The 21,494-nt window shown below is 33.8% G+C and overlaps 2 protein-coding genes across 3 annotated transcripts; one reads left to right on the top strand and one right to left on the bottom strand.

The window, feature by feature from the left end:
- The first annotated feature begins 2,258 nt into the window (after positions 1-2,258).
- Positions 2,259-4,755, top strand: LOC133186878 (myosin regulatory light chain 12B-like). Its single transcript, XM_061322260.1, has 4 exons — positions 2,259-2,355; positions 2,584-2,695; positions 3,688-3,928; positions 4,368-4,755. The coding sequence occupies exons 2-4, from the start codon at positions 2,594-2,596 to the stop codon at positions 4,592-4,594; spliced, it is 570 nt and encodes a 189-aa protein (XP_061178244.1). The 5' UTR covers positions 2,259-2,355; positions 2,584-2,593; the 3' UTR covers positions 4,595-4,755.
- LOC133186876 (THO complex subunit 5 homolog) lies at positions 4,699-14,743 on the bottom strand. Of its 2 annotated transcripts, XM_061322256.1 has the most exons (19): positions 14,647-14,743; positions 14,317-14,466; positions 12,150-12,266; positions 11,733-11,830; positions 11,460-11,535; positions 10,925-10,995; positions 10,583-10,697; positions 10,322-10,454; positions 9,950-10,024; positions 9,811-9,860; positions 9,477-9,576; positions 8,828-8,936; positions 8,678-8,707; positions 8,072-8,173; positions 7,693-7,898; positions 7,276-7,467; positions 6,849-6,964; positions 6,066-6,256; positions 4,699-5,240 (listed from the first exon to the last, which is right to left on the bottom strand). In XM_061322256.1, the coding sequence occupies exons 1-19, from the start codon at positions 14,740-14,742 to the stop codon at positions 5,177-5,179; spliced, it is 2,091 nt and encodes a 696-aa protein (XP_061178240.1). In that variant the 5' UTR covers position 14,743; the 3' UTR covers positions 4,699-5,176. The 2 variants fall into 2 exon arrangements, with proteins under 2 accessions (XP_061178240.1, XP_061178241.1); XM_061322257.1 differs by lacking the exon at positions 8,678-8,707.
- Positions 14,744-21,494: the final 6,751 nt, after the last annotated feature.

Consider the following 21,494-nt stretch of genomic DNA (forward strand, 5'->3'; position numbering starts at 1 on the left):
TCATCATTTCCATTAGTTGTATCAAAAGTTGTATACTGTGTGCTGTAATTATTGAGATCCTATTTTGTATGTTGATTTTATTAATTAAATACATGTAATATATCAGGGTTTTTTTTCCCCAAGTCTTTGTTCATTTAGAAGTAGAATAGCATTACCAGCAACCTCTGTACAGATTGGGCTACTCCTTCTACATGTAGATCACCAAAATAACACAACATCTTATTTTCGCAAGATAGTTAAATGTAAGTGATAAAAAAAAATCACAAGTTTTTGGGTTTTGTTGTTTATTATCTAAATTATACATATATGGACTAGAATGGTTTTTTATGAGCAGATGGTCGTGCCTAATTATAAAGTTCAAAATAATGAAGATAATGTTACAGTGTATGATATGTGTGATTCAAACAATCAACAGAAATACCCTGCTCTCTTAAGGATCCTGGATACTCTGAAATAAGAGAGAACTCTTATTATGGGACAAATGTCTGCTATTTCTATATGTCAAGTTAAAATGTCTTTTTTGTCCAATTTTGCCCTGCAAGCTACTAGTATGCTAAGTTTGTTTTCATTTTACTTGATTAGCACATTTCTTCTAGAAAATCGTAGGCGTAAAAGCAACATTTGATATGAGTGACAAACGCAGATCCAGGATTTTTTTCCAGAAGGGGGAGGGAGGAGGGGGTCCACCCCAGGGAAAAACCTTCCAATACAGAAATTCTTTACAAGCAAAAATAAAATTGAAATTTCTTGACAAGCACGGAACATCCAACCATTCGTGATTGAAAAAACCTTAATGGCTTTCAACCTATTTCTAAACGGGGGGGGGGGGGGGGGGGGGTTCCAAAGTCACTTTTTTAACCCATAGTATAATGATAAAACTATGACCATGGGTAAACAAATATATTACAGAAACAAGTGTCTGTGTCTCCACCCTATCCCCAAGGATTCATAACTTGAATCCAGAGAATACAGAGATGCTTCAATATTAGTGTGACGAAGAAATTGAATGAATTACAATGTATTTTTTTAATCGCAGGCCCGTAGCAGCGGTTTCAGAAAGGAGGGGGGGGGGCAACTTCCCGGAAAAAATCTGACAAGCAAGAAAAAAGAGCTAATTTACTGTCCAAATCTGGAATTTGCAAGTGCTCGACCATACAACATCAAAAGTGTGTCCAAAGTGTGTGTGTGTTTGGGGGGGGGGGGGGAACCAACATCTATAAAGGAAAATTACCATAGCAAATACTACACTCAGAAAAAAGTGGGAAGTGGGGGAGGGGGGCTGCCCCCTCCCCGTTCTACGGGCCTGAAACGACGGTGATCTATTGTTCACAGCCCAGGTTGGATCCACAGTGAGGATTCAGAAGAATACATCAAACATAAAAAGTAGGCCTTTTGCTCTTGTGTATGTATATATATGCTATGCTGCTTTCAGATGTTTCATAGATGCAAATGTCGACAAAGCACTCCGGAGAAAATCTGTTTTCCTGTCAGCAATTCTCTTAAGAAAATCATTAAAAATAGTTTATATACGTTTCAAATGCACTCCCCTTTTCGATTCGAAAGGGAAAATACTATTATCATCAAGGCTTTTATTTTTCTCCAAAATAAAATAATTTATTCGATCATTTCCTTTCACTTCAGCTTTGTATTCCATCTTAGAGAACCCACTTGAAACCCCTCCCCTATACACTCTCACTATTACCATGTTACAAGTCAACACGCCTAGTCTAACATTAAAAAGGACGGACGCATGTTAAATAGAATAAATACTATGAAGTAAGTCATTTTTATATGGTGCATGTACGTGTCTCTTGTGTTAACAGCACCCCCTCCCCCCGATTTGATTCAAACATTTTCTTTATTTAAAGTCAAGAAAGTATATTTATCTCCTGGCATCAAACCAATATGGAAAACAGTAGTAGTATGCAACAATTAAGTGATATATAGCATTCATCTATAAGCTTGTTCTGGTGTTAATGAGAGCAAACCCCTTCCTTCCCCATTTTCGATTTTATATTAAAGTTGAATATATCTTCCGGCATCAAAACCTTTTCATCACTGATTCAGCGGCACAATTGTTGCTTTTTCTTAATTATCGCAAACAGCATTCTTGTTTGATTTTGGAAGACAGGAGACGGTGTACTATGCTTCTTTGAAAACATCATCTTTCAGTGATTCAGCAGATGCTGGATTTCCTACTTTTTTGACTCACCCTGTATAGAATTCCTGATGCTGATTGTGCACGTGCATTAGCTACAGCAGTGCTTTCTTACAGCTGTTGATGTTTTTTGTCGGAAGCTGTATACCAGCTGTCGGATAAAGAAGTCGGACATTTTATTCCCCTGTATCTTAAAGGTATCAATTTATTTAATTTGCTTAAACGTGATGAATTTCTTTCGTTCCAAATTCACTTGAACGTAACTTCAATGTATTCAAGTGAATACTGGAATCCAGGCAAAGTTAGTCATCTTGCCACACCTTCCCACAGAAGTTATTTCCATCAGACCTGTATCAAATCCATGTCTGAGGATCAGCGAACAGTATTGATATCGTAATTCCTTTGTCTAATCAGTCTTGTTTCAGATATTCGAAGATGTCCAGTACCAAGTCAAAAAAGAAGCACCGGGCTCGGACCCAACGGGCCACGTCCAATATTTTTGCTATGTTTAATCAGGCACAGATTCAGGAATTCAAGGTAATAGTTCATGTCTTTGATATCCTCATCCCGCAATCATTAATTAGGCTGTGTTGGATTTTATAGACATACAGGATAATTTGATTTTTTTTTTAACCCCAAGTTTAACTATGATTCGAGATGCCTATTTTCTTCTACATTTGTGTTTAAAAATCAAGCTCTGGAGAAAATCCTGCAATATATCGTGGTGCTCTCCCGTCTCCATCGCACAGCTATTCTAGAAAACCCGCACAGATACTCAAGTGTCTGTAATAAGTTTTTTAACCAATAATATACTGATAACACGTGTTATTACTCCCTTAACAACGGTTTCAAAAGGGGGGACTTCCCAGAAAAATCTGAAAAAAACCTAATTTACTATCCAAATCCCGGCATTTGCCAGTGCTCGACCTTACAACAAAAAAAAAGGGGGGGGGGGGGGCAAACAGCATCTAAAGGAAAATGTACTACAGCAAAATCCTATACTTAGAAAAAAGTGGAGGGGGCAGGCCCCCTGCCCCCCTCCCCTTCCTCCAGCGTTCTACGAGTCTGGTAGGCTAAAAAATTCACAAACAAGTGCCTGTGATAGCCCTCCCTCTCTTTCTCTCACTTTAAATGTGAGTCGGTTCTTTTTCTTTTTTCTGTTTTGGTCTGATGGCCGTGATTGTATTTTTTCTCTGATACCCCCCCCCCCCTTTCCAAGAAAAAGGGTCGCACTTGCGAACTGCGCAAATGATTTACCAAGCTGGTCAGAGATTGTTAAAATTTATGACACGAAATTACTATTATTTTCTGCATTCTGATTAGTTTACTAAATGCATTCAAACGCAGAGAAAACAGTGTTTCTCATCGTTTCCATGAAATGTGAAGATATGATTTGTTTCCATGTCTTTAATCTCGGCTGGATATTTGGACCAAGTCTTCACTGGTGAAGGCGTCAGTCCAGATATCTAGCCGAGCCAAATCTTAGCCTACACTGTAGATTACCAAGTCTTAGGTTTTGATCTGTTAAGGAAGCCTTTAACATGATCGACCAGAACCGTGATGGCTACATCGACAAGGAAGACCTACTGGAAATGATGACGTCACTGGGAAAAGACCCGTCTAACGAGTATCTGGAGAAGATGATCACAGAAGCACCGGGACCAATCAACTTCACCATGTTTCTTACTCTGTTCGGGGAGAAACTCACAGGAACTGACCCAGAGGACGTCATACAGAACGCCTTTGCTTGCTTTGACATCAACGATTCAGGTAACATTCAATCTTATTAAAATATCAGATGTTTGATTTGCCCACGTATCTTTCTACGTATGTAGCAAGACTAACAGGTTAGACTTCTAATTTTAATTAAGACTGGCTACCATAGTAAATACTTGAAATAGAGTACCAATAGAGCAGTAAGATGGATGATTTCGATATTGAAGAAAAAAGCCATCTTCGCTTGCCAAGGGCTTTGACCCACTTTCCTTCTCTTTCCTGAAAGAAGAGAGGAGCGGATCATTATCTTTGGTTGGCAAAGAAATAATAATCCAGCATTTATCCAACATTCATTTTTTTTACTAAAAATTTCATTTTGCAGCTTTTGCTTCTTAGACCAAATTCATGTATGCTTTCAGTATCAATTTGATCTGGTATATTGTAATGAGTGGTAAAATCGTTTTTTCTTGAGTCTTTTCATAATCTGGTTTAGGTTTGATACAAGAAGATTATCTGAAGGAATGTCTAATGACAATGGGTGAACGCTGGACAGATGATATGGTGGAAGATTTATTTCATGGAGCTCCCATACAAAAAGGCCTCTTTGACTACAAAGAATTTACACGCATGCTCAAACATGGATCACGTGATAAAGAAGATGACCAGGTGCCTTCTCTACCCCCAGAGGAGTTAGCATTCAATCCTAATGCTCCAAAATAGTGTCGATCAGGGATTTTTCAACTCATCTCACCCACAGGCTTTGGACAGAATTAATTACACTGAGAGCTGGTTATACCTCTTGAAAAGAGAACAAAGACACAATGTTTCATTGAAATGTGCCAATCTATTTGCATTCAATTAAAAATTTTACATCATGTAAACATTCTCAGTTCTTCAAATACATGTACTAGTATATGACACATCAGAAGTTTCAAATTATTCACATAATTCCAGAAAAAAATTTTAATATGGGGGCAGTGCCAACTATCTCCCAAGCTAATATTTACTGCCCCCTTCATTAAAGATAAGATTTATATGTTTTGTATGAAATATGTAATGATAAAACTTTTTTTAAATATAGAAATTTTCAATTTTTTCTAATTGCCTCTTTAAATGTTGATTTGTGGAGATAATGTTTTTCTAGAATATGGTCTAAATACATGCATGTAACATGACACTGCTAAAATGAACATGACAAAGTTGGCAATAATCGTCACTCCCCAGTCTTATTTTATGAAGAGAGAATACACTGATATCCATTGGAACAAAATGAAATGAGGAGCTAACGTTTGCAATTAGAGTTCATCTGTGTGTAAATATCCCAATATCGGGGCAGTATCTGTATGGCTTGCTTCTGCTGGGACCTCTATAAAACATATATATCAACAATATTTATTACATGTTAAACAAGAATTGATACAGAATTTTTTTTATTGTATACCTAGTTGGCAAACTTTAACTGTAAAGAGCAATTAAATTATCAATGCAGTCATCCAATGTCTCAAAGAATACGGTAAAAACAACTACAGATTAAAAGTGCATTAAATTCAACACAGCTGACTCATTTCTGGGACATTTAATTAAATACAGCTGACTCAAGTCATATCTGGGACAAGGCAATAATAAATAAATTTCTTGCTACAGAAATTAATCAAAGGATATGATATTTGCAGTGACATAACATGTATCTGTTAACTAAATTTAGTGAGTCAGTGTAAATCACTTAACTCATGAGAACTTTATTTTTGTGTAATTCCATAAGACCAACAGCTCCTGAAAATTTTTTTGTGTACAGTAAAACTTGGTTTATAGTGAAGTCCTATGGACCTGTGAATTTACTTTGCTATGTATGTAATTCATTATATCCATTTAAATTCATTATAACTGTAAAGTTTTATAAGGAATTGCTAAGAATTTTGCCAGGGATCTGAAAAAACTGCTAAATCTATGAATTCCTTATATCCATGTTCATACGAAACAAGTTTTACTGTATATTTGTAATATTAAAGATTTTCCATGTACAATGATAACCATAATTCTTAACAATTTTTTTTTCTTGCTTACATGTAAAATACCAAGTAACTATCTTGCAAAAATAAGTAATCTTGAAAATTTGACAATCATAGGTAAATGTATTTATTCCTTCAAAATTATTTTTATCAACCCCGTTTATTTGCTCTGCATGACAAACCTGAGCATCCTATTGTATATCTTTTCCTTGGAGATTTCCCTGGGGCCTTCCTCCTCAGACCCTGAAGCTTCTGTCTCCAAATAGATGTCAAAACACATCAACAGTCGCTGCATCTGATTGGACAGAATTGTGTCACATGACTTTGACTTCATCAGCTCTTCATGGTGAACATTCACCTCTTCTTCCATTTCCTGTTTAAAGGTGAAAGGTCAACATTTTTTCTCTTTAAACTAAAACATAATACAGTCAAACCTGGTTATCTTGAACTCTAGTGGATCAAGAAAATACTTCGAGATAACCAAGGATTCGAGATATCCAGGGTAAAACACTTAAATAATAAGCAGTTCAGACTTAAAAATCACTTCAACATATCCATGGTATTCGAGATAACCATGTTTGAGATACTGAAGTTCAACTGTACATACAAGCTTCTGAAATTTCTTCCCTTAAGCTAAAAAATAAAACTGTCAATAAAGCTCTCAATAGTCTGACATCTCTTTTAAGGCCTAAAATGATGAAATAATTAAATGCGCAAAATTTAGGAATATTCTGAAATTTTGCACTCTTAACTCTCTCTAGTGAGAGTTTACATTCAAAACTCACTGGGGACTCACACCACATCCCTGCCTAGAAAATCTCTCTGATCAAGTTATACATGTTACATGTAGGAAATACATGTACTTTATAAAACCTTGATGAGATCAATTTTGTTCTAACTTTAATAAGTTCTTGTTCTAACTTTAATGTGTTCTTGTTCTTTCTTAACTGTGTCCTTGTTCTTACTTTAATGTGTTCATCATTCATAGCTGTTCTCTCATGCTGCCATAACACTGACACAGTAAACAATGGGGCCACCTTAGGGTAGTCGTGGGTCATCACCACCTGAGCAGTCATCTTAGCTGTCAATTGTAAATACGAACGTCAATTGTAAAAAAAAAATCAAATACTTGTACATAAAATTCTATATAATTTACTTACCAGTACATTTCAATCAAACTTCATGCATTGTATACATCTTATTGTCATTCTGATTCAAGTAAATGTACCATAGTAAGTTTTTTGAATATAAACTTGAATTCAAAGAACTCAACTTTAATCTTATGTGTACAAATGTGAAACATCAAAATTTACAAAACTGTAACTAAATAGCTTCAAATAACATCAATCAAATACATGTTTATAAGGATAAAATTAAAACAAAATGAGGTACCAGATCCCCTGTCAATGATGGCTGTAAAGAAAATGTCTGACTCCTCCACTACCCCATCTGTCACCAGGGCCTCAGTGTAAGGCAGCGCTGCAAAGTCCTCGTATGTCGCTCTCTTCCAGGAAGTCAAACGAGACACAATCTTACTGGGAAACAAACCCTGATATTCTGGATCCACCACCACATTGCCAGTTTCTGTTAGGGATGAGATAAACTTTAAATTTTTTTTATTGGTACATGTGCACGTACTTCCTTATATATTTGCATTTGTTGAGAAACTGCATTGTAAATAATCCAGAAAAATTTTACATTGAAAACATTTTTAACAACATGACTGTTTGCAATGCACATGCATATATAATCTGCATGTCAAATTTTATGTTATTTGCATTTGCATGTGTGGTTTTGTAATACACTCACCAAACGCTGCTGTTTGCTTCATCAGACAGAGCCTGGATCTGACTCTCCGTTTCAGACGTCGAATCGTCTCCTGCATGTGAGTAAAGCTGATGTCTTCCTCTGGAGTATTGACAGCATTGTTCTCCAGAAACTGCAGACCTCCTAACCACTGAGCCCACAAATAGGGCCGACCTACCTCAGAGATGTAGCTTGTGAAATCCTTCAGTCTGAAATCAGAAAGATGGGCGATAGAGTACTGATACCGTTAATCAGACAAGGAAAATAGCATTAATACTGTAAAATACTGTTAAATACAAGCATTTACGTTTTCATCAAAGCAGATTTTCATTGATGTTTTAAGACAATGCCTTACTGGAATTAATCTTCTGCTGAATCTTACCCTAACTTGCGTAGCTCATACTGATTGGCTGGGTTAGGGGAAGTGTTGCCATGGTCACCAGGATAAAGATCGGTAAGAATGGATTTTGGTGCCAAAAGATCACTGTTAAGCAAAATAATTCCAATTCATATTGAAATCTTTCAAATAAAGTACATGTATTTATACTCTTGTTCACACAATAAAATCAAGGACAGCACATGTATGATGTAATATTGGATATAACTCGTACATAAGTGTTTGAGAACAAAGCTAATAATTTTATTCTGCATGGCATTTTAATGGAACAAGTATCATTAAATGCTGAACAAGGCATATTAATAACAGTAAAACATTACAAAATTAGTTATCGAAGAAAGGAATGAAGGTTAAGCTCTAAACCAACTTCCTTCTGCAAAAAAAGTTTTCTGAATAGATGCTTAAAATCTGTTCACAATTATTAAATATGGTTCATTTGCCAAAGGTACACATATATACTGCTTCTTAAAAACAAACTTTCAACAAAATCTATGACATTTTGCAGAAGGAAAATTTGGTTATTCACTTAAGATAGCAAAAATTATTGAACATTAAAAATAACTATGGTGCAAAAAAACAGAGCTACAGTACCTTGAAGAAAAGACATATGCTACTGTAACACTGAATAAAAAATACTGCAAAAGTCATCACTTGTTCCTAATACAGTATCTCATGATTATACGGAAAAGTTCCATAAATGTTATATCTACAAGAAATTGTGACCAAACTTGGCAACCTTACCTTCCCGAGACAGAAGAAGCATTATTCTCCGCCAGAGTTAGATTTATGTCAACAGTGATGATCCCCATGGTCAACATAAAGTGAAAGGTCAAGTGTAAACTGTTCCCATCTGGTCAATAACAAAACAATATTAGTGGGATGGTTTTTGTATTTTGTCTTATATTTAGCTATAGGTATTTTCCCTATATTTAGGTATTGTATGTTTTATTATTTATAGTTATCACCCTTGGTTATGCACATCCGCGCTCTGGACCTGTCCGGGTTTTGCGCATCCACACTTCGGACCCATCTGGGTTTCTCTGTTCATATATAGTTACGTCAATTAGACTTTTATACAGTCCAGATTACATCAAGTTTATTTTTAAGATGTATTTTAGGGGCAGGGGCTAAAATGTACGGTAATTACTGTAAACCACACTCTCCTTCAATATTTCTATGATTGTTTGTCAAATTACTTGTACTATTTGTGCTTTTTACCAGAATATAATTATTGAAAACACTGGAAATCTCTCATCCTTCTTGAACTCAGTGTTTGGAAAGTACAATGTATACGGGAACTGAACCCTAAACAGTCCCGTTACATTAGTCAAATGGAAGCACATTTTGTATGCAGGCTTCTAGTCTAACAATAACTGAAGATGGCTGATACCTTTACAGTTGATATCCAGTTTTACCGCCAGAGGATGCTTCCTCAAAGCTTGTTGTTTACGTTCCTCCACACGACCATCCTGTGTCTTCCTTCTTCTTTTCTGTTTTATTTTTAAGAAAACGTTAAAACACTGTGATATACGAACTACATAATTGTATTTGCCACTTTTGTTAATGCTATATAAAACCCTCACTGATTTCTTGGCATGTATTTGCTATTAATGCTTTATAAAACACTCACTGATTTCTTGGCATGTATTTGCTATTAATGCTTTATAAAACACTCACTGATTTCTTGGCATGTATTTGCTATTAATGCTTTATAAAACACTCACTGATTTCTTGGAATGCTCTTGTTCTTCCTGGTCACTGTCACTGTCTTCCTCTGAAAAATCGAAACAACAGCCATATAGTCTACCTACATATACAACACATAAGATGTTGTCAGGACAAAAAAAATTAGATGCTGCTTACCTACAACCTGGGATCTTGACTTGATGGCTTTAGCTGCCTCTAAATCACCAATGATGCTGACCTGAAGGTTTTTGTCTGTAAAAAACATAGATCATAATAAGAATTAATATAGATGTACATGACATCAGTGTGACTCTAAACATGGACAGGTAAATTGAATGCAGAAGTAGTCTTGAAGTCTTAAGAAGAAGTCTTGAAGTGTCACTTCTGCTTTACATGGCAGAATACACTATCGTCAAACACATTGCTGTCTCCGTGCTTTTCGTAAATTATTTATTACACCTGCGCAAAGAAAAGTCAAAACAGTAACCCTAAATTTATTTCACTAAAGAAGCTATTGGTTAGTTATGAAATTGCTAGAGACAAATTTACCACAAGCTTGTCTGTATGCTGAAGTTTGCATGTACAAGACATAAAGAGGGGGAGGGAGATGTCGAGCCGTTTCCTGTTCCTCTCGGATCTGGTCAAACGGCATGTCCAAGTACTCCTGCACTGGCTTGGTAGCCTGGTAAAAAACAAAACTCCTGCTCAATATTTCAGAACTGACTAGTGATTTCATTGGCTACAAAATCAAGGTGGAAGGCATTCTTTATCACTTGTAACTAAAACTGTTATATAAACACACACTCTTACCTCTAAAACTGTTTTTAGTTTTGGTTGTAAATTTTCTAGATACTCCTGTTTGCTCTTTATTTCATGAGCTAGACCTTCTTTACTTTGTTTTGAATCTTTTAATTTCTTTGCAAGTCTACAAAATCATGTTTATTTTAATCAATGGAACACACAGCAAGGACCATATTAGTTCTCCATTTATGTAAAAGTAAAACTATGATCCAAGTGCTTATATGTAATATATACATGTATGTACTTAATGAATGTATTAAAATTCAGGAAAAGTGGAATACGTAATAAATTGAGGGGAAAAATCCAGATGATTCCATTTGTCTAGTTAAATTTCACAGGTATGTTTCTTACTGTTTTCTCTGCTCTAGCTCCCAGTCAAGTCTGGCCAATCTCTGTTGATGCTGATCAGTTTTAGTTGTCTCCTGCAATAATACAAAATCAAATTTAATTGACAAAATCATATATTTACTTCATAATCTTTATTCAGTAGTGCATAAATATGTATCTTTTAACTTGTACAAACAAAATACAGATACAGTGAACCAGTTATTTATTATATCCAGTCAATTAGTCATTGCTCTGGTGAACCTAAAGACCAAAAAATGACTTTAAAATTATAAAGGTATCTCTGCCAGTGTTTTCCCTAAGAAATGGCTACCGGCCAAATTAACCACTTCAGTTGATAAAAATGCCCTTTAGAAATCAAAAATTTACAAAATAATTGATGTAAGGTCAACAGAGATTTTGTTTATAAACCTCAACCCCTAGCCTGTTACTACTGATCTTCAACCCTTTACTTTGAATTGAAGTAAAGGGAAAACACTGTCTGCTATCTTTGTTTTTTGTTATAAATACATGGGTATGCAAACATTAAATACAAACTCACAGGATGTGAGATGTCAGCTGGAGCAGTCTTATAAAATTCTTCTAAAGATACCAGTTCTATTTCCTCATCTTTTGACCTAAATAAGAAAACATATTAAGCATATCTAACATGTTAAAAAATATCAATGTCTTACACTACTACAAAATAAAAATTACAGAAACTTTTTATTTATCAAGCATTTATCATGCACATGCAGCTGAAATAACAATTGTAACAGTATGAATTCTCCATATTATAAAAAAAAAAAGAAAAAGAAAACAAATCAAAACTCACTTGAACTCTAAACATTTATTAATCTCTTTTTCTAAGTGCATAATTTCATACAAGAGGTTCTGCAACTGTAGATGGTACTGGTCAATTCTCTGTTTGGCCTACAATACACAAGACATTGGTCAGTCACATATGTGATGGTCAGTCACACCTATGTTGGTTAGTCACACTTGTGAGGGTCAGTTATACCTGTGTTGGTCAGTCACACCTGTAAATCAAAGCATAATTACTGTCCACAAAGTTCACTGAGCTTACCTCATTACTGTCCACAAAGTTCACTGAGCTTACCTCATTACTGTCCACAAAGTTCACTGAGCTTACCTCATTACTGTCCACAAAGTTCACTGAGCTTACCTCATTACTGTCCACAAAGTTCACTGAGCTTACCTCATTACTGTCCACAAAGTTCACTGAGCTTACCTCATTGGTATTTTCCCTCACTTTTTTACAGCGGACGTGAGCTAGTCGATTTAGCTTCTTCAGATTTATAAAGTCTAACGTTACACTGACTCTTTTGTCATCTATTTCATCATGAGGCTGAAATAAGAGGGAACAAACAATTAGTATAGTTGATGTTCTTCTGTTACCTGAAACATGGTTGTAATACATACTCTACAATGGTTATCGCAAAGATCAAAGAGATGCTGCGGCCATAAATTATCAATAAATTTTTTGATTGTGACATAAATTCCTGGGAATAAAATTACTAAACTGGGTTCAGATTACATTGCACCTTTTCTAATGGTTGAGATACACATGAACTAGGAGTAGCATTCAATTGTGACTTCATGAGACACATCTGATGACGTCCAAACTAGCTTCTGCATTTCTCTATAGAGAAGTTTAAATACTTACTGTAGCAGAATAGAAAGAATTCCCTCATCATCGGAATTGTTGGAGAATACCGTAATTTTGGGGGTATAGGTCGATGGGGTATATAGGTCGAAAGGCTCATTTTCAGCCGTAATTTTTAAAAAATCCTTAGATAGGACGAATCCGGAAGATAGGACGAAGCTTTGTTTACCGATTTTCTAGAGATTCTTACGTATATACTACGTATCAGAACATGTAAACCTCTTTAATTTAACCCGTGATATGAACGTATTGAGAAAATAAACTGGTATTTTTATGAGTACAGCATTTTAATAGTGTTTTATACAAACATAGTTAAAATTTCCTTGAATTGTGATATAACGTATTTTCTCCAACTTGCCTATTCAATGCCGTCGTAGTTTGACTCTGTCCTTAAACACATAAATACGGTAGTATACAACAGCTATTATTAGGGAAATACCCGAAATCAACCAATAGCCATTTCAATTTTAGAACATCTTGGACACATTCTTTTATTCTGACGTTGTTTACCGGGGTACAATATTAACTTCGATGACCGCCATTTTTATATTTCTTGTCCAGGGATTTGCTAAAACACGCAAATGACTATTACCAGTACATGTAACAGTGAGCAATTGAAATTAGTTATATTAACATGCTATAATTTTGCTTGAGATATTGCTGAAAAAATAAAATTAATTGAGAGTACATTCGCAATTTAACAGTCATTATGAATTTCACAGTTTTGTTTGTTCAATGATGTATAGCACTAATACCCCTGTAACGGCACGTGGATCTTTTAATCATGCCCCGCAGGTGTTTTAACCAACACAGGTGTTAACACCTTTGTGTACACAGTGTATATCCCTTTATCTGTCAGACAATTAAAATTCTCTTAGAAGCCAATCTTTGTATAATTCAGTGTACCCCTTGGGATATAAAACAAAATAGTTATTACTAGCGGTATATTTGGTAAATAATTTTAGGAATTTACTGGCAACAATTTATTTCACGTATTTTACATTTAAATAAATATCACAAGACAATGAAAAAATATTTAGGTATACTATTTCAATTAATTGTTACAAATAAATGGAAAAAAAAGATTACAACTGCGATTGTGAAAACGCTTCCATATTTTAAACTTTGATACGGTTGCGGTTCTATTTTTAGTAAGCGATTGCGACTTCCAACTTCACAAGATGGACACAGCATGTTGTAAATATACGTTGAGACATTATTTACTAGATGATATAATGTTTTTTTGTACATCGACGGATATTTAATGGAACTTATTTTGTAAGAAATCAATGGAAGATATTTATTTTTTTTATTGTTTAGTACTTTTTTCTCGGTAAAATAATTAAAAAAGTTACGAAAATGGCACAGATTTGTTTTGAAATTGACGTAAATTTCACTAATTTGGGGGGCATTTTTCATAAACTTGAGCCTTAGAAAGGTCGATTCGTTAAATTGGGCGACCCCAACGGTTCTGAGAAAAAAAGTATCGACCTATACCCCAAAACTTACGGTATACCCCTCAGTCTCAAGATTTTTTAGCAAAAAAAACCTTGCCCTTCGGATGGTTATAGGGGTATATTCTCTAAGAATTCTTCCAATGCAGGAATTATTTCTTAAATATCCAAACATTTAAATGTAATTATTAAATCTACCAAAATAAATTTAATTTATTTAATACAGTTTATACTTATTTTGTCTGTATGTAATATTCTATATTCTTAAACAAACTCACTGCTTTTTTATCTTTAAGTGATCTTATATCAAGCATGGCTTGTCGAATGTCTGCACAAGTAGACTTAAAAATCTCCACATCCTTTTCTGGAGACCGAGTATCAACCTCTGCTTCCTCTGCGTAAAACAGACTGGCACTCAACTTCGACTCCTGAACAAAACATAAACACACCAGTTAACAGTTGTGCATTGTAAATATCACAGAAAAAAAGAAATATAAAAAAAACTCTGTCTCCTTTTCTTTAAAAAAAAAAAAACTGAGGAAATTCGAGTGTAACAAAACTCGGAAAGCACGTGCTGCACTACAGCACCAAACGGCCATAATTCTAACCTTCATAATCGCATCTTGCTTTATTCTTTTCTGTTCACTTGCTTCCTTCCTTATAGCCCTCTTTGATCTTTTTTCCGTTTTTTCCTCTTTCGACATTTTTTTTTCAGTTTTCTTTACAAAAGAGCACTTAGTAGATTACCGTACCCGATCACAATTTGTCTCTTCTTTCGAAAGTCCAGTGCAAATAATATTGTTCGAACACGATCCATATTAAATTATTTTCATGTATTTTTTCAGCCAAGTGAAAAAGACAACAAATTTTGCAAATTCTTGGAAAGATTCGGAATAGTCCAGTATATTTCCATAAATTAATTTAATTCAATTCATGCAGAAGAGAACAATTATAATTCATTTATTAAATATTTAACAGTTCAATTTAAAATATAGTAATGATTTCTTCAATTGAAACGTTGCTTTCTTAAAAAGATTTTATGCATACAATATTTACTCTGAAAAAATCATCCTTATTATGAAAAGATCAACTGAGTTACGAAGATCAACAAATCATTTACACTGTCTATATAATTAAATTTTTGAGTTACACATTGTTGAGCTCAACGTCTGAATTGAAGAGAGCAATGATTGAAATAATGTGCACATCAAATCATTCATTGCTCTCATTAATTCCATTACAATGAGGACATAAATATTAATTTGGGCTAACAATATATATCTTAGAGGAATTTCGATATGTCTGAATGGATATTTTTAGCAGAAGAAAAAACAACTTCTTATTCAATCAATGGACAATTTAGCAGATTTTTTTCATAAATAATTTTACTTCTTTAAAAATAACCAGTGTAAAGTCAGGAATGACCTATGGTCAGTAGATTAGTTTCCAACTCTATTGGAGGTTTAGATAGCTATAAAAGATCAGCAATCTTCACTTGAAGAAAGCACACTATATATAACAGATACAGTATTACATGACTTTAACTTTTCAATCGGCAACTTTCCTTACTCATGCAGCAATATACCCTTATCACCTGCATATGGGGTGTATATCTCTCTGTTGATTCGATACGCAAGAGCGTGATCTACGTATATAAACAATTTCTAAAACGAGATAATTAAGTTATTGACAAACAAATTGATGAAACAAGAATATCAACAGTCTCGCTTAAAGTCATCATTTCGTAAGTTCTATGGTCGATACAACAACCTTGTCAGCAAATACAAATTAAGTCGTATGCTGACTAGCTGACATTTTTTCAAACTAATTGTTAGGCCTTTATTTACACATTGAATTGTCGACGGATTTTTCCGTTATTTACCGATCATGACAAGGGGCACACGGCGGGTGTGACCGGTCGGCAGGGGATGCTCACTCCTCCATGGCACCTGATCCCACCTCTGATGTTTTTGGAGGTCCGTGTTTGTTTTGCTCCCAATTTGTATTGTTTTAATAGACTGTGAGCTTGAATACTGTTCGTTATTTCTATGTTTCATGTACACATTTTTAAGGATAAATACTTGTGTATATTTTCATATGCAATGAAAACACTGAACAGTATGGAATTGGTGGACGTAAAAACGAATCGAGATATCATGTGAAGGGTTTAAGTACAGAGTTAATAGATTTATTCTGTTCTTAGGGGTGTCCTGTAAAACATGCTAAAGCTTATATACAAAATGATAGCTTTAGGCTTAAATTGTATTTAAATTAGCTATATCATTCTGAAAATCCCAATTTCCATATCCCCCATTGGTGAGCATGGGGTACCGTTACGCGTAGCAGACTTAAGTATGACCAACTGAAAATATACATTATATGAATATTTGTCTTAATTATCCCGCTTAAATGAACGTATTTAAATTTCCGCTAAAATGTTCACAAATTTTCGAGTAAAAAGTCCATTTTTTCGCTAAAAAGTTCCTGTCAATCGGCTAAAGTGTCAAATGCCAATTCAATTGATGAGAGCAAGAACTGATTTGATATGTGCATCAGTTCATTAATTACAGTAAAACTTGTCTAAATCTGGACACAATTGGTCGGATTAGATAACATTCCGAATTAGACATTTCAACTGAATAAATGTACTGAAAGGGACTACAAGTTTATATGTAATAGGTAAGATTTCGAAATACACAACTTTGAGTTTATGTTAATTTGGAACTCCATATATAAAGCAGGATTCTTGTTTTTTGTAATTTTAATGTCTAGAATTTTCATTCAAACTAATACTTCCATGTATAGAATGGCATTTGTTCAAAAATTAGATTATTGACTGAAAAGAGCAATATATGATAAGTGTCTCAAATGGCCCCTTAAAATGAATATCTTAATTTTACTTTATATATGGTTTTACTTTGCACAGCTATACACCTGACCTTTATTTGTAATTTTCAATTTGATCAAAATGCCATTAGAAATATGACATCATGAAGTTCATCTTTTCCCGCAATTTTAAGATATTTGTATAAAACTACTTATTTTCAAGCAGTTTTTCTTCCAGAAAATGTTGAGCACAGGCTTGAACAAACTTTATATTTTTACCGAAGATGTATCTATCCAAGACTAATTACCGACAGAAAATTTTTGCTGTTTTACTGTTCCAAGCTGCGCTCTGTTTCCCATAAGAAAAACGGCAAGAAAGGCACATTTTTGTCTCATTTTGATTGGATTGCAAAAAATAGCATCATTTCTGACGTCATTTACAGCCGGTGAGTGCAACTAATGTTAGAAGTATATTGGAAATATCTCTAATATAATCTCTTCTACAAAATGAAAAACAATTGTATATATCTGAATCACATTCTAAAATGTTGATTTTTGGGGGCCAAATTTGACTCTTTTCATATATAGTCCTTTGCACATTAATTCATGGATTACAGAAATCCAACAGAAATCAATAACATGTCAAGACTGTAAGTCTTATTAGCTTTATTTTCACTTAAATACAACACCATGTTTGCAATTACGTATTGCACACAGCTGAATTATTCAAATTAAAAACAATGGAATTGAGCAGTTGCCTAACAATAAAAAAGTACAGTCACACTCTCTACTCTTATATTTACCAGTCTTGGCAAAAGATAAATTTAAAATTCATTACATTTTCTTACTCTCTCAGGAAAAAAAAACTAGCTAAATATACAAGCAGCTTTCAAGGCATCATAATCTATTTCATTAAATTACTTACACAGCATATTTCGTTACCAAACAGACTTTAAAAATCTGTATGTCTGCTTTAATGAGATGCTCCTAAAACAAATGACTTATGGACCTGATTCTTTGTGCTAATATAGTTTAACTTTCTGTGAAATACAAGTATCTCTGCCTCTCTTCTCCATTACCTATCAATTATAGAATTTTTTCTACATTTTATTTGATGTATTTACAAGTAATACTTTAAGTGAAAATATAAATTTTTGTTTGGGTTATTTCTTTTTTTTCATGGCATGAAGAGAGCTATAATAAAGTCATGTCTGTAATGAAGTCATGTCCTCCACATAATGTTAAAATTTCAAAAAATAGTATCAATTTTCTGTATGTAGGTGAAAAAAGTCGTTATCATTATTTTGAAAACTATTTATATTTAAATTTCCAAGTGTCAAGTTAAGTACACTGTGACTTTTTATTTTCAATTTGAAAAAAATATACACAAAAGAGCAAACAACACAGACTTACAATTACAGTCATGCCTCATTAAACTGGACATTCGTGTTCCCAAGCAAATAGTGTGGATTAATGAAGCATCCAGACAACTGAATCCTTGGTTTATCTATTAAAAATTGTTCTCCATAAATTTCAGCCGGAAGTTGAACGGTATGTAATATTGCTGTCCAGATTAATGAGGCCCTACTGTACATTGGACATTCTTCCATTACCACATAAAACAAAATCTTACTGCAATACAGAACATCATATTTTAAGTAATTCAGCTACCACTCCATAAGTAATGTACGATGGCCGATAGCGGCCGTCACTTTACACTAACGTAATGTGTGTAACACGTTCAACATTTTCACTGAAAACTCACTGACATGTTACACCTGAAAGTAAAAGTGTACAAAGTGTACAGTGTTGTTGCAAAATTCCATGTACACTCTACACCAACGTTCTGTGTGTAGAGTGTCAGGAAAAGTTTCATGTACACTCTACATCTAAAAGTGGTATCAAGTATCAAAACAGAACCAGCGTTTTTTTAGTGATGCTCCTGCAAGGTGCCTCTTGGAGTTCACGTAGACCTGGGAAATGCTGACAAATTTCATTGGTATTTAATTAATAAAAAAAGGACAAAATTAGTGTTTTATAAAAGGTAAAACATGGTGATCACTTACATTAAATATACTTAAGGAAATCTTGACAATTTTTGTATAATTACTATCGAAAATTTAGGACACAGCTTGAAAAACGAGTTAGTCTGCCGGTAGGAGAAATGCATCAGCATTCAAGTTTCCCAGTCAAGAAAAATGGAAAGTGATAATTATCACACATCAAAAACATTTCTTGTTTTCATTTCACATTGTATGTAAATGCCGGTAATTATTGCTACCAAGTTAAAAAAAGTTTCACTTTATAACTTTTTTTTTTATAACTTTTGAAATGCGTTATAAACTTTCATCCATATATACTAAAAACAAGATTTTTCACTTCCGGAACTGAAATTTATAATGCTTTATTAGCATTCATTGAATTACCAAAGAACCTTGTAAGCATCCCCCGGATCTATGTGAACTCCAAGAGGCACCTTGCAAGGGTAACACGAAGAAACTCTGGTTCTGTTTTGATACTTGATACCACTTTTAGATGTAGAGTGTACATGAAACTTTTCCTGACACTCTACACACAGAACGTTGGTGTAGAGTGTACACAGAATTTGGAACAACACTGTACACTTTGTACACTTTTACTTTCAGGTGTAACATGTCAGTGAGTTTTCAGTGAAAATGCTGTACATGTTACACACATAAGGTAAGTGTAAAGTGACGGCCGCTATCGGCCATCGTAGTAATGTGAATAACTTTTAACATATCACTCTAAAAATCTATGAACATGTATGAAATATGGTCCCACCATTTTGGTAAAATAAAGCAAACAATACAAAAATAACCCAACATTATGCAAGACTTATTGTTCTTCAATGTAAATGATAAAACAAAATGAGAACTTGTATTTCATACAAGTGTGTGAAAATGGCAAGCTTCACAAACAAAAAGCACTGTTGAAATGTCTGTTCATATGCAGAAAGTGATCATTTTCTAATGTGCACTCACATGTAATAAACATTACCCCCCCCCCCCCCCCCTTTAAAAATTACTTTGTTCACATAACCCATAGCACTGTTGTGTATTACTGTATTAAAAAAAAAAAAAAAAAAAAAAAAAAAAAAAAAAAAACAGGGATGTTGGTGAACAACACTCAATCACCAATGTACTTTATAATGCACGTTTCATCACCCAAGTATACACACACTCAACAAAAATCAAGACAAATACTTAATACATATTTGTAGACAAAAATAAAATATTTGTGTGGTTACTTTGGAAAAAGATACAAAATTAAATATACATTAGAAAAAAAAGTTACATAAATGAGTATTTTGCATTGCTAAGGCATACATATTAAGATACATATTCTATGATACTTTACATAAACATGTACAATCAAAATGTGTATGTTTTTCTGGTGTGAATGAAAGAATTGATAAGAATATTGCTTTTAATTAATAAACAAAAACTTGCATCAAGCAGTTGAGGGATTCATTCAATATTACTTAATTACTTGCAAAGACATTTGAAAACTTAAGTCATAAAATTTGTGCCCGAATTAAACTGAATCCAAATTGAATGAATGTTTGAACCCAAACAGACAAATAATTTACATTCATACATCATGAAAGGAAAAAAAAAAAAAAAAAAAAAACAAAGCAAAAATCCTCTGGTTAATGCTGCACAGTGTACAAACTAGTTGACTAGCTGTGTAAGTTATTGGTGGCAAAAATTTTAATACAAAAAATGGATTTCAAAAACACCTGCATTAATACATTTACTATGTTCTAACAAAGTATTACAAAATAGCTAGAGGCTCACATCACAAGCACAACTAAAAATCTTGTACATGTGTATGTGTTTTTATTTGTACATCTACACATTAATTCTATATCTAACTTTATTTTGTATCTTCATCACATTCATATGAATACACTCATTTTACCAAAAGAAACAAGGATGAACAAACTTAAATTTGTGGTCATTTTTGAGCTTATTCTAGTTTTTTTGTGGGATAATTCTTTTTGTAGTGAAAATAAAGATTTTTTTTTTTACTGGACCCCCCCCCCCCCAAGGAAAGTGGGGGGGGGGGGGGGGAGGGTCCCTGGTCCTTAGACTCAGTATGGAAACTCAATTTTTTTTTAATCCTCAATATTTCACCATTCCATGAGCAATTATCAGTATGCATATCTGAAATGAAATGTTGAACAGAACCACAAAAATTGGGAAATAAAATAATAGAAATAATATTTACAGGTATATATCTTTCAAAAGGCATAAATAAAACAGATGACTGTTGATTCCCTACACAGACAAGAATTTTATATATCAGCTTTTTCTGTGAAAGTGTATCAGAAGAGAATCATTCCTAGGTGTAATACATTCCTTTTTACTTTTAAATTAACATACTAAATTTTGAAAAGAGAAAATTTGAAATATTTTTTTTCTGTAAGAAACAGATTGGTGGTGTAAGTTAGATAAAGTACATATATACATGTACCTAGCACATGTATTAAGAAATCGACTTCAATACACACTTATCACACCTAGATTCAAAGCTTACACATTTTTCCAAGTATCACAGTTTATGTATTGGACAATTGCTTCTACACTAACTTTTCCATCGTTACCAC

Source organism: Saccostrea echinata, unplaced genomic scaffold (assembly GCF_033153115.1).
Source record: "Saccostrea echinata isolate AGI-Se365-2 ecotype Australia unplaced genomic scaffold, CSIRO_AGI_Sech_v1 ptg000014l, whole genome shotgun sequence".
Classification (NCBI taxonomy): domain Eukaryota; kingdom Metazoa; phylum Mollusca; class Bivalvia; order Ostreida; family Ostreidae; genus Saccostrea; species Saccostrea echinata.